This window comes from Hemitrygon akajei, chromosome 9 (assembly GCF_048418815.1).
Source record: "Hemitrygon akajei chromosome 9, sHemAka1.3, whole genome shotgun sequence".
Classification (NCBI taxonomy): Eukaryota; Metazoa; Chordata; class Chondrichthyes; order Myliobatiformes; family Dasyatidae; genus Hemitrygon; species Hemitrygon akajei.
The window spans coordinates 167,771,548-167,797,428 of NC_133132.1; the positions used below are offsets into that span (position 1 = coordinate 167,771,548).

The following is a 25,881-nucleotide window of genomic DNA, read 5'->3' on the forward strand; positions in this document are numbered from 1 at the left end:
ATTTAACTATTTCAAATACATACACTTACTGTAACTCGTGTTTTTTTTCTATTATTGTGTATTCTACCCTTGCCGCAAAGACAACAAATTTCACGACTTATGCTGGTGATATTAAACCAGATTCTGATTTAGATCGGTATTAAAGCAAGGAAGTGAAAAGTAACTGAAGAGATTAAACTAGCGGGATTGCGCAGGGGAAAACGGGAGGCTACGTGACGAGCATTGTAAACACTATTCACATAATCGTAAGCAGGGCGCATCAGTGTCAATTCATTAACTATAAAATATCTGGATATCTTGAGTTTCCTACAAGTCCCAGGGTGCTCCGCGGTGATCACGCTGGTCTCCCTCGCCTTCCCGGACTCTCGGCGTCTGGAATCACCGCCGGTGTTATCTGTGGAAATGGTTTTTTATTTCACCAGTAATGGTGAGTACTCGATGGTGTCGGCACTGTCAGCGCCCTCGCAACCTCACTCATTACTTGACAGAAACGTTTCAGACGCTGATTAGCCCCAATGGCAAGTAGGAGCTCGGGGGCTAATCACGGCCTAGTGCTGGTTGTCGTTGCAGTAAATGGAAGAGTCTTCATTCCCTTACACAATATCGTTTTATTGTCTTTAAATTTTCATTTCTGTGCGATAATCAGACTTGGAGTAAAGTGGTAGGACTTGGTACATTTTAACTTTTGTATATATGTAATACTTCAAATCGCAAATATTCAAATGAGAAACAGCTGGTTAATCAATAAATACTGTAACCCTGGCCATGGTAACTAAGAGGCCTGGTGTTGTAGTTACTGGAATTGCATGTTAATTTTGTGCAAAGTCGTTTCAGTTGTGTATGTGGGAAGTCAAATTAGACTCGGAGTAAAGTGGTAGGACTTTGTACATTTAAGTCTTTGCAAACAGTTGAATACTTGTTACTGGTTAATCAATAAATCTTGTCATTGGCTGTAGTTATAGTAACTGGAAACGATTCTTCCATCTTACGTTTGAGCAGTGGTTCTGATTCTCTTTGTAATGGAGTTATAGAAAAGTAGAGCATAGAAATAGGCCCTTTGGCACATTAAGTCTATGCCAAAACATTTAAACTGCCTACTTCCATCAACCTGCACCGGGACCATTGCCCACCACACCCCTTCCATCCATGTACCTATCCAAACTTCGCTTGTATGTTGAAATTGAGTTTGCATGCACCACCAGCACTGACAGACAGACAGACAGACATACTTTATTGATCCTGAGGGAAATTGGGTTTCATTACAGCCGCACCAACCAAGAATAGTGAAGAAATATAGCAATATAAAACCATAAATAATTAAATAATAATAAGTTAATCATGCCAAGTGGAAATAAGTCCAAGACCAGCCTATTGGCTCAGGGTGTCTGACACTCCGAGGGAGAAATTGTAAAGTTTGATGGCCACAGGTAGGAATGACTTCCTACGACACTCAGTGTTAATCTCGGTGGAATGAGTCTCTGGCTGAATGTACTCCTGTGCCTAACCAGTACATTATGGAGTGGATGGGAGTCATTGTCCAAGATGGTGTGCAACTTGGACAGCATCCTCTTTTCAGACACCACCATCAGAGAGTCCAGTTCCACACCCACAACATCACTGGCCTTACGAATGAGTTTGTTGATTCTGTTGGTGTCTGCTAACCTCAGCCTGCTGCCCCAGCACACAACAGCAAACATGATAGCACTGGCTACCACAGCCTCGTAGAACACCCTCAGCATCGTCCAGTAGATGTTAAAGGACCTCAGTCTGGAACTGGAAGCTTGTTCCACATTCTCACAGCCCGGAGTGAAGAATTTTCCCCTCATGTTCCCCATAAACTTTTCATCATTTCTCTTTGATCCATGACCTCTAGTTGTAGTCCCATTCAACTTCTGGAAAAAGCCTCTTGCTTTTACTATCTATACCCCTCATACTTTCAAATCTCCTCTCAATCTTCTGTGCTCCAAGGGATAAAGTCCTGACCTATTTAATCTTTCCTCGTAACTCAGGTCCTCCAGACCTGGTAAATTTTGTAAATTTCCTTGTAGATTTTCTCTGCACTCTTTCAACCTTTTTTTTACATCTTTCCTGAAGGTAGGTGACCAAAACTGCACACAGTACTCCCAAGTTAGACCTCACCAAACATTTGAATACTTGTAAATGGTTAATCAGTAAAACTTGTAACCTAAACCATTGTAAGTAATGGGCCTAATTCTGGTTGTAGTTACTGTAACTGGAATTGAATCTTCCTTCATCTCCTTGCATTTGGGCAAAGTGGTTTTATTGTTTTTTTTTGATTTGTGTAAATAGGAAGTCAAATAATTAGATTTGAAATGAACTGGTAATATTTGGTATTTTATAATTTATTTGAATAATTAAAATAGTTATTACTGGTTAGTCAGTAAATCTTGTAACCTAGACTCTGGTAGCTAAGTGTTGCTCAGTGCTACTTCACTTCAAAGCTGCCAGGCTTTTATTTATTTATTGAGATACAGCGTGGATTTGGCCCAGCAATCCTTTAATATTAATCCTAGTCTAATCACGGGGCAATATACAATGATCAATGAACATAGCAACTAGTGCATCTTTGGACTGTTGGTGGAGGTGGGGGGTGGTGGCTGGAGCACCTGGAGGAAACTCATGCGGTGGAGAATAAGCATTGTGCTAACCACTACGCTATTGTACTTTATAAGTGTCCTGAAAAGTCCTGGTCCCTCCTTTTGAAGCCAGTTTTTCCTTGCCTGTTATCAAAATTGGACAATGATATTAAGCCAGGAGAAACTCACTGGGTCCTGCAGCATCTGTGGAGGGAAAAGAATTAAGGTTTCTGGCTGAAACCCTGCATCAAGACTTGTGGAGAGGAAATGTAGCTGGTGTAAAGAGAGGGGTGAGATAGGCTTGTAGGTGGATTGAGGAAGGGTGAAGGATGATGGGCACATAGAGAAGTGGATTTGTAAGTCAGAGATAGGATGGTAATAAATGGAAGCAGACAGGGAAACGATGGAGCTTGGTAGGACAAAGAGGAGTGGAGAGTCAGTCTGGAGAGTGAGCAGGGATATTAAATCTTTTTCTTCGCAACCATCCATGAAAACAGAGGAATGCCCCAAAGAATGAATGAGTTAAATGTTAGAACCCTAAAGAGCCCCCCCCAGCTCCCCCTCCCCTGCGTAAGCAGCAGCAAAGCAACAATCCTCCCTCCCCCACCTGTAAAAGAAGAATCGGCGCCCTCCACTGAGCACTGAAGGGTGCAGCAAGGCATCAGTAAAGACACAGACTTGCAGTACCCCAAAGACTACTCGTTCACCCAGTAATTCGACATACCACAGGCTCTTTCTCTCCCTAATGAGGGAAAAAGAGGTGTCTCCGTTTCACAGTGAGAGGGTAGACATAACAAACAACTTGCTGATTTACGATGTCAACTTATGGGGATTTTCATAAGTTAAGCCATAGAATGTTTATTCTTCTCCATAGTTGCTGCCCAACCTGCTAAATTTTTGCAGCATTTTGTGTGTGCTTTGGATTTCCAGCATCTGCAGAATCTCAAACACGAGGAAATCTGCAGAATCTCTTGTGTTTATGATAATAGGCACCATTATGGGAGAGGTGAAGAGCAGATAGGGGAGGGCACTCAGTAGATGAAATGTGAGGTTAAGTAGGTGGACAGAACCAGGATGGGGAGGGAGAATAAGATGGGCGATGAGAGGGTGCTGATAGATATTTGGAAATGCAACAAAAATAAGAGGTTTGTGAGTGGAATCAGAAGGGGAGGGGAATGAATATGGTGGGGGAAGGGTTACCTAACATTGGAAAATTTAGTGTTCATACCATTGGCTTGTACACTATTCAGGCAGAATGAGGTATTTTATCTTGCATTTGGCCACACCCTGGCGCTGGAGAGAGTTGAGGATTGACAGGTCGGTAGAGAAAGGGGAATTAAATGGTATGCAATTGGGAGCTCAGGATAGCCATGCAGACTGATTTTGAGAGTTCTTCAGACATGTTGCCTAATCTGCATTTGGTCTTGCTGGTGTGGATAATATAGAGAGACTGCAGAGGAGATTTACAAGGATGTTACCTGGATTGGAGGGCGTACCTTATGAGAATAGGTTGAGTGCACTTAGCCTTTTCTCCTTGGAGCGAAGGAGGATGAGAGGTGACCTGATTGAGATGTTGAGAGGCATTGCTCATGTGGATAACCAGAGACTTTTTCCCAGGGCTGAAATAGCTAACATGAGGGGGCATAGTTTTAAGGTGCTTGGAAATATGTACCGAGGGGACGTCAGGAGTAAGTTTTCACAGAGACCAATGGGTGCATGGAATGCACTGCCAATAGCAGTGGATACAATAAGGTCTTTTAAGAGCCTCTTAGATAGGTATATGGAGCTTAGAAAATAGAGGGCTATATGCTAGGGAAATTCTAGGCAGTTTCTAGAGTAGGTTACATGGTTGGCACAACATTGTGGGCCGAAGGGCCTGTAATGTGCTGTAAATTTCCATGTTCTAAGTTCTGTGCTACATCAAATGCATTAGACCAGGTTCATGTGAATTGTTGCCTCATTTCAATGTCTAAGAGAAGTTTGGATAGGTACATGGATGGTAGGGGAATCGAGGGCTATGGTCCCAGTGCAGGTTGATGGAGTAGACAGTTTAAACAGTTCCACGTGTACCTGATGGGCTAAAGGACTTGTTACAGTGCTGTATTTTTCTGTGACTCAGTCTGGAAGGGCTTTTTAAGGTCCTGGATGGCAGTGAGGGAGTAGGTATAGGAATTTCCTATGTGCCATGGTAGGGTGTGGGTTGTTGGGAAGGGATAAGCAAACCAGGGATTAAAGTTTCACCTGTCACCCACTGACTGAGCCCTGTCTCAACCCTCCTCTTGTCATTGTACCACCTACCTTCAGTACTGCTACAGGGTCTTGACCAAAACCAGCAGACAATTCCTTCCATCCACAACTGTAGCTCGATCTGCTGAACAACTCCAGCACTTTGTTTCTTGCTTCAGAATGTAGCATTTGCAGTCTATTGAGTTTGAAAAATAGGAAAGCTGAGTACAGGTTTCCCCCGCTATTTGAAGGTAGAGTGTTCCTATGAAATGGTTCATAAGCCGGAATGTCGTAAAGTGAAGAAGTAATTACCATGTAGTGATGTGCTACACACAGAGCTAGAAATAACGACATGCAGTCTGTAAGTTTCACTCAAGACTGGTTTATTCAAACTTCACGGCACTGGCTTTTACGCAGTTCCGTTCCAGCCCTGTCCGGGCAGAAATGACATCAGAGGTGCATTACAAACGTCTCTTCCCGCGCACGGGCTTTCTCCCCTTGCTGGTGAAGAAGAAGGCCCAGCGCCATTTTGGGGCTGGCCTCTCTACGCACGCACCATTTTGTGAGCCGGTTCACCTGCGTAGAAAGTGGGTCGCCACAACCATTTATTTATTTGGGAAAAATTTGTGAGCATTCACAGACCCAAAAAATAGCCTACCAAATCATGCCAAATAACACCTAAAACCTAAAATAACAGTAACATATGGTAAAAGCAGGAATGATCTGATAAATACACAGCCTGTATAAAGTAGGAATACTTTTCTGCAATTATTGCAGCACTGTCCACCGTAGCGAAATTCTCACACAAGCACTCCTCACAAAAGCGCTCAGCGCAAGCGCTCACGGCAGAAGCACTCTTTCCAGTAACCTTTAAGCTATGAAGCTGCCAAATCGTACCAATTAACACATAAAAATACACAGCCTATATAAAGTAGAAATAATGTATGTCCAGTGTAGTTTCACTTATCGGAATCAGGAAGACAGTGAGAACACTGATGATGGTGTGTTAGGCTGAGTTGTCGGAGGTTGGGTTGGTGCGACGCTGGGGTGTCATCTCATCATCTGTTTCCATCAGGGCAAGCAGGTCACCTTCTATGTCTGCCTGCCTCGATGTTGAAGGTCAAGTTTCGTCGTCTGCTGATGTGGAAGGCTTGAAATGACAGTATGCTTGACTGCTTAGCCTCGCACATTTTTCTATCATACAATTCTTTGTAAGCACTCAAACTATCCTGCAAATGTGCCCTAAACTAGTGGTCACCAACCTTTTTAAGCCCAAGATCCCCTACCTCAGCCTTATTAAAAGGCAAGATCGACCCCAGATCAATTAGTACACGCATGCGCACTGGGGCAGAAAAGACTGGAAGTAAAACCCCGCAACCCGGAAGTAGAAATGTAACAGTAGAAACATCTTCTGTTAGCAAAAACAGGTAACTAATGTAGGTCTTTCGTAACAGCAAGATGTTGTAAAGCGAACATTTGAAAAACGGGGGACACCTGTATGTTAAATGTTGAAAGCTGTTGGTGTCCCTGTACACAATGCACTGAAAGTAAGCAAGCAGTCAGGAATGCAAATAGTTTTATAGGAGCCATGTATCTGTTTTCTATCTGTATTGTCTTTGGTGTTGTGCTTTTATATTGGGTGAGGGTGTGGTAGAAGCAAAGAGTTTAGTTACATATTCATGCTTTGTCTTTAGTTCATTCGAGTTTGGCTAGAGATGGGGAATGGGCCAAAATATCTTTTGTATTGAGTACTTAAATATGCTTAAGTGCCCTCAAACTCATTTAAGAACTCTTGGTTTAAGTATGTTCAATAAGGTTGACTGGTTATTTTGTTATATTGTTTTAGTTTCTTAGTTTTTGTTGTTGCAAGATTGTTTTCCTGGTTTCCTGATAAAGGTTGGAATGTATTCTTCGACTTTATCCTGACATTATTGGATAGATAGCACATCCTACAATATCAACTCCCCCCCCCCCCCCCCCCCGCCCACGTATAGTTTCTGAGTGATTTTTGAGTGATTGCTATAGGTTTGTTGGCCTTTATTTTAATAGGCATTAACAAGAGTGGAGTTGTCACGTACCATTTATAGAGACCCATGGTGCTACTCTGTCTAGAATATTGCCTGAGCTCTGTAGTCTCTGTACCTGAGGGAGGATGCACAGTACTTGTGATTAACAGGATGTCACAAAGGTTCACCAGTTGATTGTTGAAATGGTGAGCTCATTATATGAGGCTGTTAATAAACTAGGCCTCCTACTGTTGGGTTGAGAAAAGGGTGTATGTGTGTGGGTTGATTGAATTGAAATGTACAAAATTCTTACGGGGCACAACAGGGTAGATGCAAAGCTGATGTCTCTCCTGGCTTAATTGTCTAATACCTTTGATTACAATCTCCAATCATGACCAGACAGCCCCTGAATTAGTGTTTTTTTTAGAAGAAGTCTTCACCCAGTGAGTAATGAATCTTTGGTATTCTCGACTGGGAAAGTTATGGAAGCTGTAAGTCGTAATAACAAGGGATAGTGGGTTACAGCCAGAAAGTGATGTTGAGTTGAAGATGATCCATATCTTACTGATGTCAGATCAAGGATGAGGGATTGAATCCGTTATAAATGTCCAATTAAACAGTACTGAGGAATAGTTACAATATTTTAAAGCAATGAACTGCTGTTTTTGTGCCCAAATCTCTCACAACCTCTCACGGTCCCAGAACAGATTATACACAATCAGGAAAGCTCACCAATGACTTTACTTTCTGAGGCTGAAGACAGCTGGACTTTGCACATCTATACTTATGCCATTCTACAGATACACAGTTGAGGGCATCCTGACAAGCTGTATTACTGCTTGGTACGGAATCCGAACTGTGGCAGACAGGAAGGCTCTGCAATGGGTAGTCAGAATCATCAAGGGCATGTATATGGAAAGGTGTCGGAAAAGAGCCAGTAGCGTCATTGAAGGATTCCTCCCCACCCTACTCGTGTTTCAAGTTCTTGGGTGTCAACTTCTGAGGGTCTGTCCTGGGCCCACATATTGATGCAGCTTCAAAGAAGCCACAATAGCAGCTATATTTCATTAGGAGTTTGAGGAGACTTGGTATGTCACTAAAGATGCTCAGAAATTTCCATGTACAGCATTCTAATTGACTGCATCACTATCTGGTACGGAATTGCTACTTCACCGGTTCAGAAAAAGCTGCATAAAGAAGAAACATAGAAAACCTACAGCATAATATAGGCTACACACACAAAATGCTGGTGGAACACAGCAGGCCAGGCAGCATCTATAGGGAGAAGCACTGTCGATGTTTTGGGCCAAGACCCTTCTTCAGGACTAACTGAAAGGAAAGATAGTAAGAGATTTGAAAGTGGGAGGGGGAAATGTGAAATGATAGGAGAAGACCGGAGGGGGTGGGGTGAAGCTAAGAGCCGGAAAGGGATACAGAGCTGGAGAAGGGAAAGGATCGTGGGACAGGAGGCCTAGGGAGAAAGAAAGGGGGAGGGGAGCACCAGAGCGAGATGGAGAACAGGCAGAGTGATGCGCAGAGAGAGAAGAAAAAAAGAGGGGGGGAACTATATCAGGGATGGGGTAAGAAGGGGAGGAGGGGCATTAATGGAAGTTAGAGAAGTCAGTGTTCATGCCATCAGGTTAGAGGCTACCCAGACGGTATATAAGGTGTTGTTCCTCCAACCTGAGTGTGGATTCACCTTGACAGTAGAAGACGCCATGGATAGACATATCAGAATGAGAATGGGACGTGGAATTAAAATGTGTGGCCACTGGGAGATCCTGCTTTCTCTGGCAGACAGAGCATAGGTGTTCAGCGAAATGGTCTCCCAGTCTGCGTCGGTTCTCACCAATATATAAAAGGCCACACCAGGAGCACTGGACGCAGTATACCACACCAGCCGACTCACAGGTGAAGTGTCGCCTCACCTGGAAGGACTGTCTGGGGCCCTGAATGGTGGTGAGGGAGGAAGTGTAAGGGCAGGTGTAGCACTTATTCCACTTACAAGGATAAGTGCCAGGAGGGAGATCGGTGGGAAGGGATGGGGGGGACGAATGGACAAGGTTTAGCGAAACGGTCTCCCAGTCTGCGTCGGGTCTCACCAATATATTCAGTGAAACATTCTAGTTATTGCTGATGTATTGTTTTTGTACTTACACACTGGTTGTTTGTCCATCTTGTTAGTTGCCATCTTTCATTGATTCTGTTATGGTTCTTGAGTTTACCGAGTATGTCCACAAGAAAATAAATTTCAGGGTTGTATATGGTAACATTTAATAATGAATTTACCCTGAACTTTGATGTAACATGAAAATATTGAGTTGGAGCTGTGTTTTCGCTATTGCTTTACAACCAATTCTGTTACTATGGAGAGATGACAACCTCTGTGAGCATTGATCAGAGGCTACGTGTATTTCTTCAAATTGAATTAAAAGAACTTAACTCTATATGTCTGGGCCTCAATTTACAACTTGCTATTACTAATCTTTTGATCAAGATGGTTAGTGGGCAACCATGCAGGAGATAATGGAAAACACAGACTATGTGCCTGTGATGCTGCTGCAGGAAAGTTTTTCATTGCACCTGTACAATGGTGTACTTGTGCATATGGCAATAAACTGGACTTTTGCTTCTACTTATTAAATAGTCAAATATAAATGTCTTTTGCAATTAGTATGGCCTTTTTCCTTTTATTGCAAAATGTCTACTTTTCAACTATTTGTATTACTGTGTGAATTGACCAATTTAAATATTTCTAATTTGTTGCAGTTGTTTCTTCACCTTACACGATATATATGGGAAAAGATAAATATGAAAGTAAGTGGCTACTTTCTTCCTCCTCAATGGTTAAAGAGTATTTCTGTGTGCACTTCTGTGTCCAGCAGTGATTGGCAACTCTTAAAATATTTACCTATAATTTTTAAAGAATATTTAAGAAATTAGATTGAATCAACTAGATGCCTAACAAGTGACTGTTTTAAATATTTCACTACTGCAACTTGTGTGATTCTGTCTTTTTTAATTTAGATGAGGATCTAATCAAGTATGGATGGCCAGAAGATGTTTGGTACACTACATTGACTGTTTTTTGTAACTTTGCTTATTTCTATCTAGATTTCACAAGTTTTAAATATCCCCCCCCCCCCCCCCATTACAATCCTCTGCTACTGCTGATTCAATCCTTTTTCATTTTTTTGTCTTTTTTCTTTGCTCTCTTGTTGCACTCATTTATTTAATAAGAACTATAAATTACAATTAAATATATATTGCAATATACTGCTACTGCAAAACAAATTTCATAACATGCCATTACATAACATGTTATATAAATTATACAAACTTATTGCAGTCATATAAACCTGATTCTGATCTTCATATTTGTGACTCAAATCTGCAAATGTACTTGTTTTAATTATTACTGTATATCCTGAATTTCTTGTCTCTTTTTAGGTTTCATGTAGATAAATTATCTTCAGCTCATGTATATCTTAGATTATACAAGGTATGGTCAGAACAGAATACTATTTTATAGTAACTATAGGCTTTAAAATTATTTGGCAGAATATGTTGGGGGCGTTCTGATATTCAGATTTTGAGTGTTCACTTGTCATGTGATCAGTATCATTCTGTTGTATGAATGTCAGTGTTGGCGCGTGGCCTAGTGGGCAAGGCATCAGACTAGTAACCTGAAGGTCACTGGTTCGAGCCTCAGCTGAGGCAGCGTGTTTGTTTTCTTGAGCAAGGCACTTAACAACACATTGCTCTGCGACGTCACCAGTGCCAAGCTGCATGGGTCCTAGTGCCCTTCCCTTGGACAACATCGGTGGCGTGGAGAGGGGAAGGCCTGCAGCTTGGGCTACTGCCGGTCTCCCATACAACCCTGCCCAGGCCTGCGCCCTGGAAACTCCAGGCGCAGATCCATGGTCTTTCGAGACCGACGGATGCCACCACATGAATGTCAGCTTTAGGGTATTTTGTTTCATACTTTTAGAGACTAACTTAGTGTGAAAGATGGATTGCATAGATAGAAAACCAGAAAGTTCAAGTTTTATTGACATTCAGCCAAACGAAACAGCATTACTCCAGGGCAAAGCACATAATAACACATTTAAGATAGCAAGAACATATAAAATCAATAAAATACAGTCACATAAAATACATAGCCCTGAATCCATGAATATTGCAGAAATTTGCAGTTGAACACTATGGTTTGTACTCTGCTGAGTGAACACTAGGGGGCAGCACCGACTCCAGCTTGGATGGCACGCCTCCGATAGAACTCATCGACTCTGACACCCCTCTCCTGGGCAGCTGTAAGCAGGCAACACTGCAGCTTGAGATTTGGTATCAGGTCTATAATTACATGGTTGATTTTGCAACATGGGGAGGTGGAATTGATTTTAATTCTATAGTCATAAAGAGATCCAACACAAAAATAGCCTTCACTCACCGAATCAATGCTAAACATTAAACTCTCCTTTTATCAGAATACATATATGTCACCATATACTACCCTGAGCTTTATTTAGTAGTGGGCATTCAGTAAATACAAAGAAACAATACAGTCAGTGTAAAACTACACAAGTTGGGCAAACAACTAATGTGCAAGACAATAAATTGTGCCATTATAAAAAGAAAAACAATATAATAGATAAGTAATACATATATGCATTACATGGCTTGTAAGAGTCCTTGAAAGTGAGTCCATAGTTTGTGGAATCAGTTCAATGCTGAGGTTAGTGAAGTTATCCCCACTGGTTCAGGAGCCTGATGGTTGTGGGGTAGTAACTGTTCCTGAAGCTGGTGGGGTGAGTCCTGAGACTCCTGTACCTTCCTGGTGGCAGCAGTGAGTAGAGAACGTGACCTCATACACTCTATCTACTATGATCATGATCATCACTGACATGTCCACTTCAACTCCTTGTGTGCTGATTGGTTCCCTCAAATTCCTGATCTTTCAAAAATATATTTACCCCCTATTTAAGTAGTTCCATAGCCTTAGCCTTCACAACCTGGGATAGATAATTTACCAGCCTCTCAAAAACAATTCTAATGTATCTTAACTGCCCACCCCCACCCCTTATCAGTATAATTGTTAACAATTTTAATATCTATTGACATTTGCTTTCAAAGCAGTTGTCCCCAACCTTTATTATGCCATGGACCCCAACCATTGACCGAGGGGTCTGTGTACCCCAGGTTGGGAGCTCCTGTTTCAAAGCTGGTAGTCAAACAAACGGCCTCTTACTATCTAAGAATGGTTAAAATACTATATATGGAGCAATCTCCAGCAAAAGTGGTTCTTTAGCAAGAAAGCTAGATTTGGAAAGTAAGAACATAAAATACCTATTACATAAATTCAGTGTTTATTTTCTATAATGTATAGATTATGGATTATTAAAGTTTTTAAAGTAATCATTTTAATTGCTGTTCATTGAGGTAAATACTGTATATAGTGTATTTGTCTTTGATATTCATCAAAAGGCTCAACCCATCAGAAGATAATGTTATTCAATGTTGTCTTAGTAATATTACAGTAAACAATATTTCTATTTTCATATTCCAGTTTATGTCAAATGGAACTTTACTGAAGTATTTTGAGCAATGAAAAACAAAATGCTAAAATATTTTATATTTGTGTCTTAGGGTCAAGTAATTGATTCCATCCCAAAGGAAGTACTAATTGATTGTGCTCAGCTAGTTAAAGCCAATAGCATTCAAGGTAATGATTAAATGGGTTGCCTTCTTGACAAAACAAAAAAAATCTTTTTGCTTCTATTCATCTTTTGGAATCGGTGTCATAGCGTGGCCAGGTTTATTGGCAGACTGAGTGTATGTGCTCGGTGAAGCAGTCTCCCTATCTATGTTGGGTCTCACCGATATACAGGAGACTGCATTGGGAGCACCAGATACAGTAGATGACCCTAACAGACTCATTGGTGAAGTGTCGCCGCACCTGGAGGGATTGTTTGGGACCCTGAATGGTAGTGAGGGAGAAAGTGTAGCACTTGAACCGCTTGTAAGGATAAGGCGCACAAGCCTCCAAACCACGATAAGGTTGTGGTTCTCTTGGAGAAATGAATTTGTACTGATAGTAATAACAGCTGCAAGGAAGTGAACCTCTTGATCAAAACTAACTTGTTCTGAATCACTGAACTGATTAAGCTAATTACTCTCACAAATATTTCATCATAATACATAATGAAGCATTATTTCTCCATATTTTGCATGTATCAATCATTATTTTGTTTTATAGGATGCAAAATGAATAATATAAATGTTGTGTACACTCCATGGTCCAATCTAAAGAAGACTGGTGACATGGACGTGGGGCAAATAGGATTTCACAGGCAAAAGGACGTAAGTATGACACTGAATCAATAGGAACTAATACAAAAGCCCTGCTCGACTGTTGATTCTTTAAAAAAATTAATTATTTAAATTGTTAATTATTTTAAAGAAAAAGAAGTAAACTGAGTGTCAAAGTTTGAAGTAAATTTATTATCACAGTACATACGTCACCATATGCAGCCCAGAGATTCATTTGGGTATGCGCAAATCTATAGAACAGTAACTAACAGAATCAATGGAAGACCACACAATTAGGGCATTCAACCAAAATGCAGAAGACAACAAATGTACAATACAAAAAGGAATGACAATATAAATAAGCACTAAATATCAAACATTAGATGAAAGAGTCCTTGAAATTGAGTCCATTGCCTGTGGGACATTTCAGTGATGGGGCAAGTGGAGTGAAGATATCCCCTCTGTTCAAGACAGCATTTCATGGAGGTGTGCTCATGGAGGGGAGGACTTTACCCATGTTAGACTGGACCATACCCTCTACTTCTTGTAGAAATTTCCATTCAAGAGCATTGGTGTTTCCATACCAGGCTATGATGCAGCTAGTCTGTACTCCATTGCATATCTATCGGTTTTAGATATCATGCGGAATCTCCGCAAACTCCTAAGGAACTAGAGGCGTTGCCATGCTTTCTTCATAATTGCTCTTACACGCTGGGCCAGGACAGGGTCTCCAAAATAATAACATCAAGGAGTTTATATTTGCTGACCCTCTCCACCAAAAATCCTCAAATGGGGATGGCTCATTGACTAAATATGACTGCTGTTTTAAAATTTCATGTCTACATTTTTTTTGGATCTAGAATTCTGAAACAAGATATTTGAAACTAACAAAAAGAATTATTCCATTGAATTATTTATTATGTGACTATTTTACTAGTGTTAAAAAGAATGTTTCATTTTTCATACAAACTAAAATTGTACTTAATTTCTAAATTGAATGGCCATGAAATTTCAGCTCAGTTTTTCATGGATTGTAGTTAATGTTTGAATAATATCAAGATTAATTTAAGTGGCTGAGTATATTTAAGATATTAAGTTTTTTGGATGCTAAGGAATCATGGGATATGTTCAGGAAAATGATGTTTTAAAAAAATCGATCAGATCTTATTGAATGGTGGAGTTGAATGTCTTGTTCCTATGTTCAAGGGAGTACTTATTTTTAATCATTTGTGCAACTCATTTATTTTTATATCTAGGTGAAGGTAATTACAGTGGAAAAAAAGATAAATGAAATTTTAAACCGGTTGGAGAAAACCAGAAGTGAACGATTTCCAGATTTGGCAGCTGAGAAGGAATCCAGAGATCGTGAAGAGCAGAATGAGAGAAAAGCACAAATTCAAGAAATGAAACGAAAGGAAAAAGAAGAAATAAAGAGAAGAAAAGAAATGGAAGAACTTAGGTTTGTATAGGCATAGTGGGCGAGAGCTTGCATTGTCTTTATGGAACTATATTTGAGAGATTCATCCATTGCATTCATCAAATTAGCATTGATTTGGGATAATTTATTGGCTGAGGCAGTGAAATAACCTGGGAAATAGTGGGTCTAGTATTGTAGCTAGGAAATGATTGGTGGGAGATTTAAACCAATACAAAAATGTGGTTCCATTGTTTTGCTCATGTGGTTCCATTGTTTAAAAAGGGTTCTAAGAGTAAACCTAGCAATTATAGGCCTGTCATTTGACGTCAGTGGTGGGTAAATTAATGGAAAGTATTCTTAGAGGTGGTATATATAATTATCTGGATAGACAGGGCCTGATTAGGAGCAGTCAACATGGATTTGTGCGTGGAAGGTCACGTTTGACAAATCTTACTGAATTTTTTGAAGAGGTTACTAGGTAAGTTGACGGGGTAAAGCAGTGGATGTTGTCTATATGGACTTCGGTAAGGCCTTTGACAAGGTTCTGCACGGAAGGTTAGTTAAGAAGGTTCAATCGTTAGGTATTAATATTGAAGTAGTAAAATGGATTCAACAGCAGCTGGATGGGAGATGCCAGAGTAGTGGTGGATAACTGTTTGTCAGGTTGGAGGCCGGTGACTAGTGGTGTGCCTGAGGGATCTGTACTGGGTCCAATGTTGTTTGTCATATACATTAATGATCTGGATGAAGGGGTGGTAAATTGGATTTAAGTATGTAGATGATACTAAGATAGGTGGCGTGGATAATGAAGTAGGTTTTCAAAGTTTGCAGAGAGATTTAGGCCAGTTAGAAGAGTGGGCTGAATGGTGGCAGATGGAGTTTAAAGCTGATAAGTGTGAGGTGCTACATTTTGGTAGGAATAATCCAAATAGGACATACATGGTAAGTGGTAGGGCATTGAAGAATGCAGTAGAACAGAGTGATCTAGGAATAATGGTGCATAGTTCCCTGAAGGTGGAATCTCATGTGGATAGGGTGGTGAAGAAAGCTTTTGATATGTTGGCCTTTATAAATCCAGAGCATTGAGTATAGGAGTTAGGACGTAATGTTAAAATTGTACAAGGCATTGGTAAGGCCAAATTTGGAGTATTGTGTACAGTTCTAGTCACCGAATTATAGGAAAGATGTCAACAAAATAGAGAGAGTACAGAGAAAATTTACTAGAATGTTACCTGGGTTTCAGCAGCTAAGTTACAGGGAAAGATTGAACAAGTTAGGTCTTTATTCTTTGGAGCGTAGAAGGTTGAGGGAGGACTTGATAGAGGTATTTAAAATTATGAGGGGGATAGATCGAGTTGACGTGGACAGGCTTTTTCCATTGAGAGTAGGGGAGATTCAAACAAGAGGACATGAGTTGAGAGTTAAGGGGGCAAAAGTTTCAGGGTAACATGAGGGGGAATTTCTTTACTCAGAGTGGTAGCTGTGTGGAACGAGCTTCCAGTAGAAGTGGTAGAGGCAGGTTCGGAATTGTCATTTAAAGTAAAATTGGATAGGTATATGGACAGGAAAGGAATGGAGGGTTATGCGCTGATTGCGGGTCAGTGGGACTAGGTGAGTGTAAGCGTTCGGCACGGACTAGAAGGGCCGAGATGGCCTGTTTCCATGCTGTAATTGTTATATGGATATATAAAAAATAGAAAACAAGATGGGGAAAAGAGAAGTTATATAGAGAGAATGATGCAGGATTTTTAAATATTGTAAACTTTGTTTAAAGTGCCATTATTATAAGGTGTATATGGGAATGCAGCCATCATTCAATAAAATTGAAAATGTATAGGAAGCTGTAATATGGCAGATACAACAATAGAAAAGTGGCTATATTTTGAATAAACAACACACAAAATGCTAGAGGACCTCAGAAGGCCAGGTGGCATCTATGGAAATCAATAAACAATTGAGGTTTCAGGTCAAGACCTTTCATCAGGACTGGAAAGGAAGGAGAGAAGTCAGGGTAAGAAAGTGGGGAGGGGAGGAAAAAAGTACAAAGTGGTACATGATAGGTGGAACTGAGAAAGGGGGAGGGTGTGAAGTAAAAAGCTGGGAAGTAGATTTGTGAAAGAGATAAAGGGTTGGAGGAGGGGGAATGTGATAGGAGAGTGTAAAGGCCAAGGAAGAAAGGGAGGAGGAGTACCAGAGGGAGATGAAGGGCAGGTGAGGAGATGAGGTGAGAGAGGGAAATGGGGAATGGAATGGTGAAGTGGGGAGGGAGTAATTACTGGAAGTTTGAGAAATCAGTGTTCATAACATCAGGTTGGAGGCTACCCAGACGAAGTATAAAGTGTTTCCCCTCCAACCTGAATGTGGCCTCATCGTGGCAGTAGAGGAAGCCATCTACTGAGAGGTCAAAATGGGAAATGGAATTGAAATGGGTGGCTGCTGGAAGATCCTACTTTTTCTTGCGAACAAAGTGTAAATTCTCGTCTTTGACATTTTGAACAAGTTTGTATCTTTTTCAAGAAAGAATCAAGAAGGATGTGATTGTTTATAGCTAGAATAGTGCTGAAACTAGAATCTGCATGAATAAGGTTAAGAAGCACAAGAAAATAATTAAGAATTATGGATATATTGCAGATCATCCAAATAGTTGTGATAGGATTTTTAAAGAATAGATCAATAACTAGTTTGAACAGACTGGAAATGAAAGTATTAGTGCATCATCACAATTAAGATCACATGGGGAAAATAACATTTTATTGCCATTGGATTCAATAAATACAGAACATTATATTGAAGTTATAAAACAAGGATATTTGACAGAGGAATTGCAAGTAAACTTTGTGATGTTTGAGCTCTAGTCCTAACTTAAAACAGAAAAAATAATATGTTTGTATTAACTCTTTAGGTGCTATTCTAGTCTTATGAAATCTGAAAACATGAGTAGCAATCAGGTAAGTAAAAGTAATTAGATGTTAAAGGTTACAGTGTCAAATGACAGCCCAAAAATAATTTTTAGTCAAATTGATTACCAAACTGGATCCTGAGAAGCCCCTGCAGTAAAAGACGTCTTTTGTTGTCCCTAGTCAAAGATATTCAAAAGTATTGAAAGCGTTGAAGTAATTTTAAAATACTAAATTTTCAAAACCTCTTTATTCTAAAACTTTAGAGATAAGTAAAATGGCAGAAGTAGCCACACAAATTAATGAGCTTTCACTATATTTAAAATTGAAGGGCCAGATTCAAAATGCATCAGCCCTGGTTCACTACATCCCTGTTGAACCACTGGGCCTGATGTTGAGCCCACTGGTGGAATTGGAAGCTCAGATGCAGATCAAACTCCTCCCTGATTTCTGCATTGCTGTGCACTGCAATTAAAGTTGGGAATAAGGTGACACACACATTACCACCAGTCAGCTATTCCACAGAGAACTATTTGTTGGAATGATTTGAAACATAGAAATCGACAGCATAATACAGGCCCTTCGGCCCACAATGTTGTGCCGACCATGTAACCTACTCTAGAAACTACCCCATCCCATGATCCTTTCCCTTCTCCAGCTCTGTATCACTTTCGCCAATCACCGTTCCAGCTCTTAGCTTCATCCCACCCCCTCCTATCATTTCACATTTCCCCCCACTACTTTCAAATCTCTTACTATCTTTCCTTTCGGTTAATCCTGACGAAGGGTTTCGGCCCAAAACGTCGACAGCGTTTCTCCCTATAGATCAGTGGTTCCCAACCTTTTTTTGGCCATGCCCCACCTAATCACCTCTAAAATCCTGATGCCCCCTGTGGTGATATATAATTCTTATTATTCAAAAAGTGAACTCCTATTCACTTGGAGGAAGCCTAAAAGACCATTAACTTGGTTTAAACAAGCTTCCAAAGAACATGGCATTCATGAAAGAGAAGAATAAAAGAACCAAAGGACTGTTAAAGTTCTGAGGAAGAAATTACTAAGAAATTGTAAAAAAAAAGAACATTAAGTGATATTAAAATAATAATAATAATAAATAAAACAAAGCCGATTCATTTCTACAGCATACAAAGACAGATACACCATTTAAAAGAGATGACGCAATGTACACACCTTCACACCACCAAGAACCGAGAGCTACTGCAAAAAGCAGCATTGGCGTGACCTCGTACGAGTTTCTTACGCGTTTAGACTTGTTCATTCGTTCCTTCCTACATCAGTCAATTCATTAATTATGAAAGCCATTTGATGATTGTAATGATGGTGATACACTATATATACAGTACATACGCAATTACACATGTACATACAAGTATTTTTATGTATGCATACTGTATATACACATATGTATTAACTCGCACACACACTCATACTCACACAGACTTACTAGAAAAAATTCACTGTTAATAACTCATTCTCAAATTGCCCCCCTTAAAAATCAAATTACCCCCCTGTGGCCCCACGTTGGGAACCACTGCTATAGATGCTGCCTGGCCTGCTGTGTTCCACCAGCATTTTGTGTGTGTTTGAATTTCCAGCATCTGCAGATTTCCTCGTGTTTGCTCTAGAAACTACCCAGAATTTCTCTACAGCATAGCCCTCTATTTCTCTAAGCTCCATGTACCTGTGTAAGAGTCTCTTAAAAGATGCTATTGTGTCCACCTCTACCACCGTTGCTGGCAGTGCATTCCACACACCCACCATTCTCTGTGTGGAAAAACTTACTTCTGACATCCCCCTTGTACCCACTTCCAAGCTCCTTAAAACTATGCCCCCTTGAGTTAGCCATTTCAGCCCTGGGAAAAAGCCTCTGACTATCCACATGATCAATATCTCTCATCTTAAACAGCTCTACCAGGTCCCCTTTCATCCTCCATCACATCAAGGAGAAAAGGGAAAATTCACTCTATCTATTTGGTCCAGTATTTTTTCATGACCTGAGAAAATCAGATTTGCAGCAGATAAAATAACCTTTTTTTTTAAAAAAAAAGTAGTATGTGGCAGTCTATGGGTATTTTTTTAAGCAAGTGAACTCACTGTAGCATCCCTAACAACATGTGTATTTGGAGTAAAGCCCTACAAACAGTAATGCAAATGGTCAGAAAATCATGTGAGTCAGGGATAAGTGTTATTGAGGCTGGCAGGGTGCAGATACGTCTCTACCAAAGGAGGTGTAAGGCACTGCTTCCCTCTGCTAGCACCTGCTTAGTTCCCCCCCCCCCACCCCCCACCAATCAGGGTCACATGAAGCCATGGGTATAGGTGGATAGTTGTATGAGCAGTTGGTGCAGATCACAAGTCCTGGTTATGTGACCACTGACACCAGGCAGACAATCTATGAAGAGTATTGACAATGGCTGGTGTCACCTACCTTGTAAAGACACTGCCCAGAAGAAGGCAATGGCAGACCACTACTGGTTTGCCAAGAGTCACAGAAAGACCATGATCACGCATGTCATAGGACACAGCACAATGAACAAATGACATGTTAAGGATGCTGCAGGGAGTTCAATTTTTCTTTTAAATTACCTAATAGGATCTTTTGGGTCCATTTAAAGGTCAGACAGACTTTACAGTCTCATCTGAAAAGAGCTCCACTCAAATGCAGTCAGTCGTGACGAAACAACCTAGAGTTTGCACAAGGATCTCTTGAGTGGAATGACTTGGAAAGAATCGTGAAGATGCTTAAAATTTTATATCTAGTGAGATGTGATTGCAGTCATTGAGGATTAAAAATTGTTTAGGATTTCTCCTTTTGTTATTAAGTTGTTTTGCCTTTCCCATTGCAATTTCTGAATTATATAATGTGCATTTGTGCTTTGTCCTTGAAATGGTGCTGCAATTACGAATTCCGGATCCATATGTAGGTTTCAGTATTTCTCTGTATATAAGATACAGGAGCAAAATTCAGCCATTTGCCCATCGAGTCTGTGCTGCCATTTCATCATGGTATCATGGCTGATCCACTTATCCTCTCGGCCCCAATCTCCTGCCTTCTTCCCATATTCCTTCATGTCCTGACTAATCAAGAATCTATCAACCTCTGCCTTAAATATACTCAATGACTTGGCCTCCACAACTGCATTTGGCAAAGAAATCCACAGGTTCACCACTTTCTGACCAGAGAAATTCCTCCTCATCTCCATTCTAAAAGCCTCTATTCTGAGGCATTATCCTCTGGTCTTGGATTTCCCCCAGCATTATTTCAGTGAGTAGAGGGCCATCAGAAGCTCCTAATATGACAGCCTTTCAATCCCGGAATCATTTTCCTGAACCTCTTTTGAGACCTCTCCAATGTCAGCATATCCTTTCCTGGATAAGGGATTGGCTTTCTGGATATCATTATATCCTATGTAATGTAAGAGATGTCATTACATCATGTTATTCAAATGATGAGCTTAAAATCCATTTGTCACCAACATGATCCAGATTTTGATGGAACCAGTTGTAGTTCCTTGTCATCTTCTTTTTCAAGTACTTCTTCCTCCCATTTTTCCCACATGAGCCTGTGAAACTGGCATTGAAAATAACCTCAGTAAACAAAATAATAATTTCTGATTTTCCTTTTTCTCTAGGATTGTGGTTATGACTCTGACGATTTCATGTAAGGTCAGCTCAAAGCTATCACATAGACATTTTAAATTGGAAGATTTTTGGCCTGCCGCAAAACCCCTTTTGCTTTTGACAGTTTCCTGAGGGGACCAGTACCTGTTTTTGAGTTTGAAGATGTTTATCTTTTCCTTTGATCTACTAAGTAGAAAATTAAACTTGTAAGTGCTTTTTCCATTTGAAAAAAATTCACATGTGAATTCATAGTTTTGACATGCTTAGTGTGGATGCTTATTTAAAAGAATGGCTTATTGCCAGAAATACTTCAGCTGGAGTTTTTTTTAACTGCCTAGAAAATGAACTATTAAAATAATTAAATTTCATCCAAGAGAAATTTGATACTTATTTTGAGAAATGTTCACAACAGTGTCTATGGTCACAAGTTATGTTGCACCTAACAAAAAGTTAAAACAGTGTGGAAATATTTTACTTGAAATCACTTGCTCTTCTACTTAATTATGCTTAATCAAATCAATATAACAGTAATTTATTGAAATCACATCGCATTTAGTAAAAATGGATTAAAATTATACAGTTTGGAAACTGAAAAAGAATGAGTCTTGCAGCTAAAATGTTAGCCTGTTTTTGATTAATCAATACTGGTTGACCTGATATCTTTTAAGTATTTTCTTTAAATATATGGTAGGTTATTGAGAATTTGAAAATTCTCTAGACTGCCAGTTGTTATGGAACCAGTACAGGTGATGCATGGTCTCTTCCTCTCTAAAGTAGAAGATTTTTGTTGCAAGGCTACACCAGATCTTCTTTGTATGGTATAACCTTTGTTACATCTTATTGTAATGCTTGTTCTGTTGAGCCCAACCCAGGGCTAAAGGTGACAAGAATGAACTCTGAAAATAAAAGTATTTTGTAATTAATTGTTATCTAATTATTGCCTTTCTTCCATAACATTCTCAAATCCCAACTGTGTCTAATGGTCATGTTAATTCATAGTTAGTAGTTACTACCCTTTACTTTGGTGTTTAGGGCAGCAATGAAGGTCCTCCAACTCTGTCCTTGGGCATCTTCTCTATTGTGCCTCAGGTATAGTTCAGAGACCTCATTTCTGCCTCTAAGGTACGTTGCAAAGTTGTCTTTGGTCTTTTGCATGTCCTCCGCCCTTTGGGGGTCCTATGTCTTAATGATCGAATTGGTCTCTCTTCTTATCACGTGCCCAGTCCATGATTGTGACTATGTTCTGTTGAAGGAGTAGGGTGCATTGGAGATCTTTCATGGCCGGGAAATACAGAGGATCTTTCGGATGCACAACAGCTTGGCAAGGTCATTCTCTGTCATGCACGAGCATTCTGACCCATACATACAAGAGTGTGGACAGAGCACAGCTGTAGTGTGGACACTACTTGGTTGATCCTCACATGTTGCTCATTAATCTGACGTCATTTTCTAGCTTTGCTGAGTCTGCACTGGATGTCATCCTTAGACCTACCATCCTGTCGAATGATGCTTCCAAGATAAAGTTAAAAGTGCATGATAAATATTTTCAGCAGTCAGCTGCAAAGTCAAAAAAGCCATAATTTTTCCTTGATTGAAATCATTAGATATTTTGGGCAATCTAATAATTATTTGTTTTCCACGGACAAACAAGTAGCAAGATGTTTATGTGCCTACTCGAAAGAAAAACAAAGATGGATTTTATATAAATCCATCTTTTATATAAATGTAAAAAGATGTTTCAAATTACATAACATTTAAAACCAGAATTGTCACAAGACAGTGCAAATATTTTGTATATATAGGTGATTGCTTTCCAAGGTTGTTCTTCCACATGTAATTGTAGAATTTACACTTGCCTTTAAGCCTCCATTTTGATCCACCTTGCCCAATCTTCACCACACTATTTTCCTCCCAATAGCTTTCTATTGCCATTTCTTCATGATGTCATTTCACAGTCTCGAAAACATTCAGATGCATTCCTTCATCCACCTTGCAATCCAACTCCAGATATTTAACAATAAATAACTTAACTGTTTAGTCTTGAGCCCTCTTTTAGACTGTATATTACTATGGCTTTTGATTTCAGTTATCCTCCTTCACTTTTGACTCTTAGTTGCCTGTTCTCTCAGGGATTTCATTTGTCAATTCATAACATGTCTGGTGCACTGGTTTTGTTGGATCCCATCAAATATGCAGTTGGAGTCCAAACTTACCAAACCACTCACTCATAGGATCACTCTAGAGTTCAAAGATATTCAGCGAAATTGTCTTCACAGCAAATTCTTTCCAAATTTCTATTTTTCCTCATCTCCTGCTTCACCTCAATGTTGCAGCCAGGATGCCTGATTTGTGGTAGCCTTTTGAAAGTGGATATTGAAGGCATTCTTTTATACTTCCAAGTTTCCTCTCTGTGATCCATAATGGTCTATATTTTGAGGCCTCCATTAGTCAGGATCAACCATGGTGAAGCCAGGTCAGTACAATATGGAGAGTAAGCTATTGTCCGTAAAGCAGGCTCCATCTCTGTGCAACTGATGAATCCAGAGGAACAGCAGAGACTGATACAGTTTGGCAACAGCACAGGTGTTGCCAGTCAGCATTGAACTCAACTTCCTTAGGGACTCCAACTCTTTATTTTTTTCCCTCTGGTTTTCCTGCTGAAGCCTTCCCTGTGAATGGGGATGGCCACAAAGCAGCAGAGGTTTGAGATCAGAGTTTTCCTTCTAGATGAGCTGACAAGCACCGTCTGCCCAAAGCAACTGATTTTAAGGAGCCAGCAACCCTTCTGTCAGTAGAAACTGTTCTGCTAGGCTTGGTAGCTAAGCCACGTGTGAAGGCAAGGAGCTGGACTTGGTTATCAGTCTATTTGAGGTGCACAACGTTGGGAACATTTAATAGGGAGCTTAACTCACTTGCCACCCCTGGCTATAACAACCTTAAGGAACCAATGGTCTATGTACTGCAGTTAAAATCTGAGGGTTTTTATGAAAGAAAGCAGATTTTTAAGGTGCGATTAGAATGCTTGTTTATTAGATATTTAACTTGTTATTGTACTTGGTACAAATCTATTGCTCTTCAATTTGCCTGTTTGACTAGTGAATGCTCATTTTTGGTATCATTCATGTAAATAACCATAGGATTATTGCAGTAGAGTTTATGGGCAGTTTCCCAAGACTTAACAAATGCTGGGACTAAGCTTTGGAGATGTTTACCTAACTAAAATACTTTTTCTTTTCACGTGCTTTGTTTGAAATCTTCGAGTAAAGAAATCAATAATTTTCAATTGGAAAAATAACTTCTTGAAGTATTTTAGTTTGGCAAACATATCAAAGTAACTTTAAATCTGATCGGACAATGCATTGGAAAATGGTGATCAAACTGTTAAATTTGCTGTCGGGTGAATAACATTGTGAGATTGTAAGCCATATAATCAGTCTAGGATTGCCTGCCCTGAGTACACCAGGTAACTTTACTAAGTGTTCTTCTGTAAATGAGTTATGACTATGGGTACTTGTTAGGCATACATCACTCTGGTTTATGCAGCCTTATCTACCACAGTTTGTTCTGCTGTCTCTGAAGGGTGTATATTATACTTTTTAAATAAAGCACTGATTTAGTGAGTGTTGCTTTTGTGGACGTTGTTTCCTTCATGAGCTATGTTCAGGTTAGAGACAATGTCAAGATGGTGCCAGCAAACAACGCAGCTAAAGGCAACGTCCTGGTGACTTCACAAGCTATTTTGTTTACTACTTTCAACTAAGCTGCGTGTGATTAGAACCTGTGATTTACACTTTGGTGGTGTGCTTTCAGGCCAATTGAGCAATCTGGCACTTTGCTATCTCCGAGGGAGTTTGGTGTGGAGTGTGCAGCCTGGAAACAGGGCACGGGCCTATGATTGACTCCATTACTTCCCTCTGATTGAAGCATGGAGCAAGATTGAAGTGGGCAAAAACAAGAGCAGAGGATGGGTGGATATTCAGCGCAGTCTGCCTGCATTTGGCTGGTCTTCCTCTCCTTGCTGGCTGCTGTTAGAGGAAAATGCAAGAGCCATGGGAACCATGTTGTTAGGACTCATGAGGCTGTGGACTCATTTTGAGGGACCTTGAGGTTCATGTTCCATATGTTCCTGGATTCTGGTTGCACTGTTTTTTTGCTGTTTTTGAGCAGTTTGATCAGGGTGATCGGTGTGGACTGGGGCGCATTGGAGAAGAATAACCCCACGGTCTGCATCGGCTAGCAGCGCGACAATGAACTGAACTAAACTAAATACTACTGGACTCCTGCTCTGGTGTTTGATATTCTATGTTTTTGCACGGTTTTGCTGAATACGCAATTTTTTTTTGCGCATTAGGGGTTTAATGTTTTCTTGAACGGGTTCCATGCTGCCTGTGGAAAGACAAATCTCAGTTGTATTCTGTGTACATTCTTTGATAATAAATGTACGTTGATTCTTTGAATTTTAAATTATTACTGGAGATTTTGTTGAAACTACAGAAGGATCCAATTAAAGTTCATATTCAAGATGCTGTATGTACATCAGATGATTGCCACAAGATCAATAAAATGATCTGACAATTATGGATGTATTTTTATGAAAATTATTAAGTATCTTTGATTTCTAAACTTTCTAAAGCAATCAGCAAATTTTGTTGAATCGGAGTCAGGTTTATTATCATCGGCATGTGTCGTGAAATTTGTTATCTTAGCAGCAACAGTTCAAAGCAATGCATAATATAGAAGAAGAAAAAAATAAGTAAATCAGTTATAGTATACAGTACATATATTGA

General features: G+C 40.0%; 1 protein-coding gene across 2 annotated transcripts; it reads left to right on the forward strand.

Annotated features, from left to right (window-relative positions):
- The first annotated feature begins 250 nt into the window (after window positions 1-250).
- Window positions 251-22,017, forward strand: ccdc25 (coiled-coil domain containing 25). 2 transcript variants are annotated; one of them, XM_073057461.1, is made up of 9 exons: window positions 292-427; window positions 9,599-9,646; window positions 9,857-9,896; window positions 10,280-10,331; window positions 12,476-12,551; window positions 13,086-13,189; window positions 14,395-14,597; window positions 17,458-17,503; window positions 21,106-22,017. In XM_073057461.1, the coding sequence occupies exons 1-9, from the start codon at window positions 403-405 to the stop codon at window positions 21,136-21,138; spliced, it is 627 nt and encodes a 208-aa protein (XP_072913562.1). In that variant the 5' UTR covers window positions 292-402; the 3' UTR covers window positions 21,139-22,017. The 2 variants fall into 2 exon arrangements, with proteins under 2 accessions (XP_072913563.1, XP_072913562.1); XM_073057462.1 differs by lacking the exon at window positions 17,458-17,503 and having other exon boundaries at window positions 251-427.
- Window positions 22,018-25,881: the final 3,864 nt, after the last annotated feature.

Bases quoted from the DNA above. Each gene is read 5' to 3' on its own strand.
- ccdc25 (XM_073057462.1), top strand. From the start codon at position 403: ATGGTTTTTTATTTCACCAGTAATG. The intron at 12,552-13,085 runs GTAATGATTAAA...TTTGTTTTATAG, and splicing joins TAAAGCCAATAGCATTCAAG to GATGCAAAATGAATAATATA. The intron at 13,190-14,394 runs GTAAGTATGACA...TTTTATATCTAG, and splicing joins GATTTCACAGGCAAAAGGAC to GTGAAGGTAATTACAGTGGA.